Source organism: Doryrhamphus excisus, chromosome 9 (assembly GCF_030265055.1).
Source record: "Doryrhamphus excisus isolate RoL2022-K1 chromosome 9, RoL_Dexc_1.0, whole genome shotgun sequence".
Taxonomy (NCBI): Eukaryota; Metazoa; Chordata; class Actinopteri; order Syngnathiformes; family Syngnathidae; genus Doryrhamphus; species Doryrhamphus excisus.
The window spans coordinates 3179646-3191136 of record NC_080474.1 but is presented as its reverse complement, the minus strand read 5'-3'; the positions used below and the strand labels follow the sequence as shown (position 1 = coordinate 3191136).

General features: G+C 40.7%; 1 protein-coding gene across 1 annotated transcript in view; it reads left to right on the top strand.

The window, feature by feature from the left end:
- Positions 1-236: 236 nt before the first annotated feature.
- The window catches only part of LOC131135928 (sodium-driven chloride bicarbonate exchanger-like), a 31101-nt gene continuing 19846 nt past the window's right edge, over positions 237-11491 (top strand). The window contains exons 1-9 of the mRNA XM_058082348.1: positions 237-1191; positions 1307-1461; positions 1654-1775; positions 1849-2007; positions 2080-2141; positions 4408-5228; positions 5725-5767; positions 7452-7560; positions 10522-10563. Coding sequence (XP_057938331.1) covers positions 551-1191; positions 1307-1461; positions 1654-1775; positions 1849-2007; positions 2080-2141; positions 4408-5228; positions 5725-5767; positions 7452-7560; positions 10522-10563 — 2154 coding nt within the window. The 5' untranslated portion in view covers positions 237-550. The remainder of the gene's footprint in view (positions 1192-1306; positions 1462-1653; positions 1776-1848; positions 2008-2079; positions 2142-4407; positions 5229-5724; positions 5768-7451; positions 7561-10521; positions 10564-11491) is intronic.

The following is an 11491-nucleotide window of genomic DNA, read 5'->3' as shown; positions in this document are numbered from 1 at the left end:
ATGATGTATTATTATTTATCTAGGATCTCTTTTTGTGGCCAATACTGAGGTTTTTTTTTTTTCTGATATCAGAACCCCGGGCTCCCAACTTGATGAAATATTAAGCAGCCGTGGGAGCCCTAAACACATCTTCCTGCAGCGGGGACGCTAGGATTTCACGCTATATGGCAAACATCCGAAGGCAAGGGATGCAGCGCCTGTCATGGACTGTCATTTTGGCCGTGTGAATAATAAATCCTCATGTCTTCCGCAGACACACTTTGGCACTCATGGCGCATAAATAGGTAAATAACGCAGGGAAAATCGGCAAAGAGCACCAGAAAATAACGTTGGACTCAGTTGAGAGGACATTTTTAGACTTCCTAATGAAACGACAAGGCAGCCTCGGCCAATCACAGGGCTTGTTTCATTAGAGGCAGTGATGGAGAGGAGAGCTCATGCTTGCAAGGTGGTGTCAATTGCTTCATTTGCAGCTCGGAAGCCATCATCCTTTCGCTGCGTTGCATTGTGGGGGGAAAAAAAGCAGCCCATCAGAGGTTTAGGTTGAGTTATGCAAGTGGAGATCTCCCCCCAGAGTGACCCCTCCAGGAAATGTATGAATGATGGAGCAGAGCTTTCCTTGCATCCCATCCTAGCTGACAACCAGGAGAGAAGTTCACCCCAGAAAAAAAGCCCCAGGGAGATGACGAATCAGTCGGAGGCAGACACTTTCCCCGACTCCAAGGACGCGCAAGGGGGCAAACTCGGAGACTCTGACGCCCGCCACACCCTCCATGGAGCAGCGGGGGACAGGTGCAGCTTCTCCTCGTCCGCGCAGCCGCCGCACTCCGTCTCAGCCTCCGCAGCGCCCGGTGCCATGTTCCCTTACCCGAGCCAGCACGGCGCCGCGCACCCAGCCTTCTCCATCGGGAGTCCCGGCCGCTACGTGGCCCACCACCCGGTCCTCGGCAACGGAGCTTACAACAGCCTGCTCGGGAGCTCTTCGCCTCAAGCCTACCCGCCGGCCGCCGGCTACCCGTACGCAGCCCAGCAGTACGGACACACCTACCAAGGCGGCGCCTTTTACCAGTTCTCCCCGGCCCAGGCTGCCGGCCTCCTGCCCGGCAAGGCGCAGGTGTATCTCTGCAACAGGGCCCTCTGGCTCAAGTTCCACAGACACCAGACCGAGATGATCATCACCAAGCAAGGAAGGTACGGCATTCCAGATGATGTATTATTTATCACATCCGTGTATCTATCGAAATAAAGACCGTGAGGGACGAATACGCTTGGAGTATTTCCTTTCTTGCTCTTCTCTTCCCCTCAGGCGAATGTTTCCGTTTTTAAGCTTCAACGTTTCCGGCCTGGACCCCACCGCTCACTACAACATCTTCGTGGATGTCATCCTGGCCGACCCCAACCACTGGAGGTTTCAGGGGGGCAAGTGGGTGCCCTGTGGGAAGGCCGACACCAACGTCATTGGTAAGAAAAATTATTCTTTTTTTTTACTCCAAGAAAACACACCTGCATATTTTAAAGATGTACTTTAAATAATTATACAATTAAATATATGATATTATCATATCCGAAAAGACGTTGGAAACCATAGATATATTCCAATATTTGCAGAAGATACAAGCCGTGCACATTTTTCCACTCCGTGTTTTCATCCAGGAAATCGAGTCTACATGCACCCGGACTCGCCCAACTCGGGAGCCCACTGGATGCGGCAGGAGATCTCCTTCGGCAAGCTCAAGCTGACCAACAACAAGGGAGCGTCCAACAACACCGGACAGGTAAGACGTCCTAGCTTCCGTCCCCCCCCCCCCCCTGCCCCTGCGGTGGCCGTCACGACGTGTCCGCGTCCAGATGGTGGTCCTGCAGTCCCTGCACAAGTACCAGCCCAGACTGCACGTGCTGGAGGTCAACGAGGACGGCACGGAGGACGGAGGCCAGCCGGGAAGAGTCCAGACTTTCACCTTCACCGAGACCCAGTTCATCGCCGTCACGGCCTACCAGAACACCGACGTGAGCCCCCCCGACCCCAAAATAATCCCCATAAAAATAGGAGAATAATCCGTAGCTATTCTCCCGCCACAGATCACCCAACTGAAAATCGATCACAATCCCTTTGCCAAAGGATTTCGGGACAACTATGACACGTGAGTACGGAATCTAATAATCCTCATAAATAGCATCATTCATTCTCATCTTCACCATAAAAACTACGGAATCTAATAATCCTCATAAATAATACCTCATAAAAGTTCACTGTATTCCATCGATATATATGATTTATATATATATATATATATACTGTATATAAGTCATGTATGTATGATATAAATATATATACTGTATATAAGTAGTGTATGATATAATATATATACTGTATATAAGTAATGTATGTATGATATAAATATATATACTGTATATAAGTAGTGTATGATATAATATATATACTGTATATAAATAATGTATGTATGATATAGTGTATATATGATATAAATATATATACTGTATATAAGTAATGTATGTATGATATAAATATATATACTGTACATAAGTAGTGTATATATGATATAAATATATATACTGTACATAAGTGTATGTATGATAGAATATATACTGTATATAAGTAGTGTATGATGTAAATCTAAATATATATAAGTGTATGTATGATATAAATATAAATACTGTATATAAGTAGTGTATGATATAAATATAAATATATATAAGTTTATGTATGATATAAATATATATATACTGTATATAAGTAGTGTATGATATAAATATAAATAAGTGTATGTATGATATAAATATATATACTGTATATAAGTGAGTGTATGTTATAAATATATATACTGTGTATAATAGTGTATGATATAAACATATATACGGTGTATAAGTAGTGTATGATATAAATATATATATTGTATAAAAGTAGTGTATGATATAAATATAAATATTGTATATAAGTCGTGTATATATGATAGAAATATATGTACTGTATGTAAGTAGTGCAGTGTATGATATAAATGTATACATATACTGTATATAAATGTAGGGTAAGATATAAATATCTATACTGTATATAAATATAAAGTATGATATATTATAAACTATAAACTATGTTGTATATATTGACATATTTAGCAACACTAGAAGGCCAAAATATTAGGCACACGACATCGGAGCCACGTGCCAGCAATAAAAATCATAAAGACTATACTGTACTGTACACATGTACAAATATCATATCATCTTGTATTGTACACATGTACCTCATGGATGGCATCATTCTACCTTATCATGGAATAATAATAATACACTACAAGGAATAACATGACTACATAATATTACATCATATTACATTGCATGATATTATATTACATTACATTATATCATACATTACAATACATTGTATTACGTTATATTATATTACATTACATTATATCATACATTACAATACATTATATTATGTTATATTATATTACATTATATTATGTTACATTACATGATATTATATTACATTATATTAAATTACATATCACATTACATTATATTAAATTACATGATATATGACATGATACTACATTATATTATATTACATTAGAATATATTACATTGCATTATATTAAATTACATTACTTTATATTATATTACATCATATGATATGATCCAGCCAATGCTTATCCTCACCAGGGCGGGTATGCTGGAGCCTATTCCAGCTGTTTTTTGGGCAAGAGGCGGGGTACACCCTGGACTGGTCCTACATTATATTACATTATATTGCATTATATTATATTGCCTTAAATTATATTATATTGGTATTTTATTTGTAATCAAATATGAAAATGCAGTTGTACCTACCACCATATACAGTATATAAAATACCATCATATACTTCTTTATCTTTGGGCTTATCCCTTCAGGGGTCGCCACAGCCAATCAATCTCCTCCATCCAACCCTGTCTTATGAAATACCATCATATACAGTATATATAAATACCATACAATAATAAAGTGCTGTGTTAGGTATATTATTGCGAGTGTTAATATGTTGATAGTAATACATAACGTTTTTTTAAAGGGGAAAAATCTAATTATTATTATCAGCATATTATTGTGTACGTGAGCAATGTGCAGGACGACAAATGGAATGGTGCACCAGTACACATATTATATATACAGTATATTATATATATATATATATTATACAGGATGCATAGATGGATGTATTAAAAATATAGATTATATAGGATGCATATATAATACATATAATATTATATATATCTATATTTTTGCAGTAGGCCCACGAAGAAACGCACGGTGTACCTAATGAAGTGACCGTGCGCATATCGTGACGACGGTCGTTGCGAAAGGGCTGTACCTAATGAAGTGTCTTTTGCTCGTGCGTGTTTGCAGCGTGTACACGGGCTGCGACATCGACCGCCTGACCCCGTCCCCGGGCGAGCCCCCCCGCTCCCAGATCTTGGCGGGCCCCAGATACGCCATGCACAGCCCTTTCCTGCAGGAGCAATTCGTCAGCACGTACGCCAAATCCCGCTTCCACGCTGGCGTCGGCGCGACCGCTGGCACGGAACGCAGCGTCCCCCTCGGCAACAGCTTGCTGTCCCCGCCGCAGAGCGAGGAGCCCCCGATGGGCACCCCCCCGCAGCGATGGTTCGTCTCCCCTGCCAACAACCGACTGGACTTCGCCGCCTCGGCGTACGAGGCCGCCGATTTCGCAGGCAACGCGGCCACCTTGCTGTCCTACGCCGCGGCCGGAGTGAAGGCCCTCCCCTTGCCCGCGGCGGGCTGCTCCAACCGCGCCCTCGGCTACTACTCGGACCCTTCCGGGTGGGGAGGGCGCACCCCGCCGCAGTACAAGGCCGGCTCGGTGTTCCCCTGCTGGGCCGCCAACTCCGTCGGCGCCAGAAGCAACTGCCTGGCGGAGGAGGGAGACTCCGTGCCGGCGCAGAGGTCGCCCGTCGGCTCGGAGGAGGCCAAGGCCAAGGACGTCACCTCCGAGTCGGGCTGGATGGAGACGCCGTCGTCTATCAAGTCCATCGACTCCGGCGACTCGGGCATCTTTGAGGCCGTCAAACGGAGGAGGCTGTCCCCGCCCTCCTCCGCCCCGGCCTCGGACGCTCTGGCCCCGCTCAAGTCCGACCTCTTGTCGGCACCCAGGGAGGCGGACAAGACCTGCGCCAAAGACATTGGCTACTACAGCTTCTACGCCAGCTAAATGGAGCGATGGCGGTTCTCCTTCATGCTTTCTCTGCTGTAAATACAAATGTTATTTCTATGGCTGTGCTGTTGGAACGAGAACGTGTGATGGTGCCTGTATACAGTATATATTTACAGTCTATAAATATTCATGTACATGAAACGTTTTTTTGTGTAGCATAGCAGGTGAGGGAGGGATGCATTTTGTACTTTTATCCAAATGGTAGACGACCAAATGTTTATGACGTCACTGCTACGTTGACGATAGTTGTTCAAATGCCAATCAATGTATGTATGTACGGTGTACCTCTATACGGGATATAGCATCCTTTTTAATGGCTCTATGTTGTTGTTGTCATGTCATAGGAAGACAATAAATCATCTTATCTAGCTAGTTTTATCCCTGTGGTTGCGATTAGATGCATCTGACATGGTGTACATGATACAGATATTACGGTATGTCATGAGCAACTTCTTTTTTTCCACTTTGTCTTGTGCCCTCATCGCCAGCAGGTGGCGGTAGCTGCACAGACTGGCATCGAGCAGCATCGCAAAGGTCAGTGTGGGGTCATCTAAACTACACACTGACCTGAACACATCATATTTATTATGCGTGTATGTGTAGTCTCTCACTACCGTAACTCCTACTCGGAAGTATAGTTTGCTGCATTTAAATGTGCTCGGAAATCCAATCCACTCCAAATTGTGAACTGAACTTTAGTTACGTGACTCATAATGACGGCAATAGAGTGTGATTCTGCTACTATGAAATATAATAAAAACATATGATTATAAAACAGGCTAACATTAGATAAGTACATAATCGTATAACTCAATTCTGACTTGACAACATCACTCGCAAAACTGTTTACATTAAGAGCATTGTACTTCCGTGTTGGGGGTGTACGTTTGTGTTCAAACTTCAAATTAAGAGCAACTTATTGTTGAGTTTGTCACATGAGCGTTTACTTGTAGGACAAGCAGTGCACACAAACTAAAGAAAATGTATTTCCTTTCAAGTACCAGAACTCAAAGAGATGTGTTTGCAGCAACACGAGCTAGAAACACATGTTAGCATTTTATTTTGAAAATACGGGACGAATAACCATCACCGAATTGAAAATGTTTTCCTGTTCTTATAGTATGACTATAGCATTAGCTATGTCACGCTCTGTGATTGCTTCAAGTTGTGTGTAAGTTGATTTTGTTTCATTGTTATGCCTTAGTTCCGGTTTCCTGCTCTTATTTTGCTACATTTCCTGTGGTGTTGTGTTTTGGTCTTGATATGATTCACCGTTGTTATTACTTTCATTCATTCATTCATTGATTTCTTTTCTATACCGCTTACATTTGTGGCTAATTTGGTTTCCTATTAAGTCCAGCCGTGTGCTGCTTTAGATTGGCGGAGTATTGAAAATGTTTGGATGGTCTTTTTGTTACATGAACCTTCTGCAAGCTTCCTTGTTTCTTCTAAGATAAGAAATACCTTTTACCTGTACTGGGTCGACATGTATTGACAAGGTAAATACATTTTAAGACATTTCACTTCATTTAGAGATGTTAATACTCGTCCTGTCATTTAGCTTTCTCTACATAAAATACAGCTAAAATTGGCATATTTCACACAATGGTAAATGCTGATTAATGCGGATTAATCTTGATTAATTCACTTGAAAACAGTGAACAATTTGACTCAAAATTGTAATCGTTTGACAACCCTAATGATATGTTTTATTTCTTTTCAACATGATGGCCCAAAACATTTAAAGCTGTAGCTTTAATGCAAATGAGCTATGTTTGTCCAACCCCCTCTCTGCAAATGCACTGCAGTAGATGCACATGTCACATACTATCACATACTATCACATACTATCACATACTATCACGTACTATCATGTACTATCACATACTATCACGTACATGACAACAATGTGGATTATGTGGACACAGCTTTGCTAGCCTGCTAGCCTGACAACCAGGCTAAAGGCTACACCGTGACTAGCTTTCCGCGTGTTTCGTGCTGAAAGCAATGAACAGAGTGAGCGGGGCAAATCCTTATTTTATCATCCCAGGCCGACCGCTCTCAACAAGGAGACGTCCTGTTTTAATTTGGAGACATCTTGTGACACCCGGACTGTCAACAGATATCCAATCTCATCTCTTGCTCATCAACAAGCCATGACCATGTGACCAGCATGGACTCTATCTCGCTTCCTGCTCGCACCTCCTGGGGATTAAAGAGCCTGCAAGCGACACGCTCAGCAAGCAGCATCTCCATCCCGCAGGACAGCACATGACAGGATGGACACGCACCACCAGGACGCGCACATGGAGCCGCTGCTGCACACGGTAAACTTGTCACTTTTTATTGACTTATGTTGACGTGTTTACTTATGGTGAAGGCGGTAGACACACCTTTTTATTTACTTTGGTATACACACATTTACTTATGGTGAAGGTGGTAAACACCTGCTTTTTATTTACTTTGGTAAACACACCTTTTTATTTACTTTGGTATACACACATTTACTTATGGTGAAGGTGGTAAACACCTGCTTTTTATTTACTTTGGTAAACACACCTTTTTATTTACTTTGGTATACACACATTTACTTATGGTGAAGGTGGTAAACACCTGCTTTTTATTTACTTTGGTAAACACACCTTTTTATTTACTTTGGTATACACACATTTACTTATGGTGAGGGTGGTAAACACACCTTTTTATTTACTTTGGTATACACACATTTACTTATGGTGAAGGTGGTAAACACCTGCTTTTTATTTACTTTGGTATACACAAATTTACTTATGGTAAATGTGGTAAACACCTGCATTTTATTGACTTTGGTAAACACACATTTACTTATGGTGAAGGTGGTAAACACCTGCTTTTTATTGACTTTGGTAAACACACATTTACATATTGTGAAGGTGGTAAACACACCTTTTTATTGACTTTGGTAAACACACATTTACTTACGGTGAAGGTGGTAAACACACCTTTTTATTTACTTTGGTAAACACACATTTACTTATGGCAAAGGTGGCTTATGATGTTGAAGTTGGTAAACACGCTTTTGTTTTTACTTATGTTGAAACTGGTAAACACGCGTTTGTATTTACTTATGTTGAAGGTGGTAACCATATGTTTTTATGATGTTGAATGTGGTAAACACACGTTTGTACGTACTTATGTTGAAGGTGGTAAACACGAGTTTTTATGATGTTGAATGTGGTAAACACACATTTGTATTTACTTATGTTGAAGGTGGTAAACATGTGTTTTTATGATGTTGAATGTGGTAAACACACGTTTGTATGTACTTATGTTGAAGGTAGTAGACACATGCCTTTATGATGTTGAATGTGGTAAACACACGTTTGTATGTACTTATGTTGAAGGTGGTAAACACACGTATTTATGATGTTGAATGTGGTTGATTTTGGTTAGTTCCAGTTACTCCATGCTACTGTATTTGCACCAGGTTAGGTTCCTCACCAGATGGTGCTGTTTCCCTCTGTTAAATATGGAATTTCTATTTCATACAGAGTACAGATTCAAGTGAACACATGCCTAGTGTTTTTGGCTAACCTTCCCAGTGTGTGTTCCAAGTGAAATCTGCCTAGCAACAAGTATGTACATATATACGTAAGTGCATTTTATCGAGCAGTGCAAAGGACTCCTCCCTTCATATCTTCTATCTTCATGACCTCTGACCCACTTTAGGTGTTTGCTGATCATTTTGATGGGGATTTGATGCCATCAGCCATTTGCTGTCAACATCCAACAGATTTTTCCATTTAGCTAAAGGTTTTAAGGGACAGGCTTTTTGGCCGCTGTGCCGCTGGTGTGGCTTTGGCTCCAAAACACGAGGTCACGGCCCGACCTCAGAAGGCAGACCGCCATCTAAAAATAACAATTTACACTTTTAATCTGCCGTGGAACACCATAACTGTCAAACGGGGTGCTGTTGGAATGCCTAGATTTAATAATTACGGCTGTCAATCCATGAGAAGATTTTTAATGGCATTTGTCCAGATTGAACTCCAAATTCATCACAAGTTATTGTGATAACACAGGTTTTTATCTAGATAGGAATAGATAGATAGGATTCCATACGCATCTAGATACACTGTTCAAAACAGAACCATTGGATACAGTGTACACATGATATGATTCAAGGGTTTCATTTGTTGATGTAGACATGACTCTTATAGCACATTTTATTAACACTGTAAAGTACAAGCACAAAAAAAGAAAAGATGAAATAATAGATGAATTCTTACAGTATTTCCAAATATGTGTACAAGGAGGACATCATATCCCCAAAGCATGCTGGAAGGCAGACCCCCCCCCCCCCCCCAACCACCAGGCTAAGGGAAACTCAAACTAGAAATAACTACATCAAAGTATCTAAAAATAAAAAATAAAAATAATAAAGTTTATAATATTAATATTATATATTATAATTATATTTATATAATTCGATATAATTATATTTATATAATTCTATATAATTATAAATATATATTAATATATATTTATAATATTAATAAAAATAATACACACTTAAATCCCACAGGTTCTGCGTGTTTAATGCGAGTGGTGACTTATCCCACTTTGTTGGACGGACCTTGAAGGCACCATGTAACTTTATCCCACACAGCACTGATTACTATATTTGCCTTTTTAGCCTTTTTAGCCTTTTTAGCCTTTTTAGCCTTTTTAGCCTTTTTAGCCTTTTTAGCCTTTTTAGCCTTTAGCCTTTTTATCTTTGCTCCTTTGCTCCTTGATGACAAAAATGCCTTTGACCTGAAGAGTTCTACCCACTTCCACATTTCTCGACTGATTCAGACCGTTCCAAAGTTAAAATTCACAAGTCATTCCAGACATTTAGCCTTCCCTGTACGTTGCGCAATAACGCTAGGTGTTAGCATGTTAGCATTACTAGCATTTTTAGCTATTTGAATGGGTAGACACATATGTAAACAGTTATCACTATCATGCTAACGTTAGCATTGCAAGCATGCTAATGTTAGCATAGTATCATTTTCATCCATTTCTATAACTAGACACAAGCACTGTTATGTGTTTGCATTGCTAGCATGCTTTTGCCTTCTTTTTTGCCGCCACCTTTTCCTAATTTGTGTGTTGATGGTTGAGTTCAGCCTTTGCCTTAGCCTCTTCTTCCTCTTCTTAACAAACATTTTACCTGCACTTGGGTCCTTCTTGCGGCATCAAACCACCACCACAAAGCCAAGATGTCACATATCTTTCTCCATTGTACTTCTTTGTTTGTGTTTTAGGTCAACGCTTCGTTTGGTTCATCAGTTGGACATCAAGGTTTGGTGAGTGAACTTCTTTGTATAATCCCTACAGATTTCCAAAATGCTAAAAGGAAGCAGACGGACGGACCTAAAATGACAAAATCAAATCAATATTCATATTGTACATTCAACCACTGGATATTCTACATGTTTTTTTCATAAACACGGTTGCATGGTGCTTGTTAGCATGTTAGCATGTTAGCAGAAACATGTATTCATCGACATGCCTTGCTAATGCAAGAATAAACTGCAGAGAAATGGCATACCCGCAGTACTCTGGCTCACCACCGAGGCCGGGGGGGTGTATGTGAGCTGGCAGGTGCTTGTTGCTGCCGTCTTTCTACAGTGAGAAAAAGCAGCTGAGATGTTTAAACAGGAAGTAGTATCCCATGCGATAGGCCATGTGTTTCATATAGCTACAAATGAAAGGTAAGACCACACATTGTTTTCACTTTTCCAAGCTGGAATAGCGGAATAGCTCCAATTCCATGCATGTTTTTTTTGCCGCATTTATGTGATGATAGGGTTTGGATGCTGCCTTTGAGTTCAAGTGATCACATATCAGCAGGACATTTCACAGCTTGAATTCCCACAACTGCAAAAGCTAACAAGAAAATGCTATCCTTTTAACAAAGATGCCAAAAAAGAGCTGTCAATCATCTCCAATGATCCAGACACCACGTCTCGGGGGTTATACTGCACATTGATGCCATGCATGTCCCTGAACCTGTCACCACCATCTGGAGGGATGAGTTCCTTGGACATCCTTCCATGATATTCCTTTTTTTCCGTCTCTTTACTTTAGTCATCTGATCTTCTTTGCCGTGTTGCTTGACTTGATGCCAGCTTTTATTAAATATGGAAGCAACAGTTAGGAGTATCCATGCTACATGCACTTCCCGTAATATTATCTCAAAAGCAGTAATCAGCTGTACGGAATCCATATTCT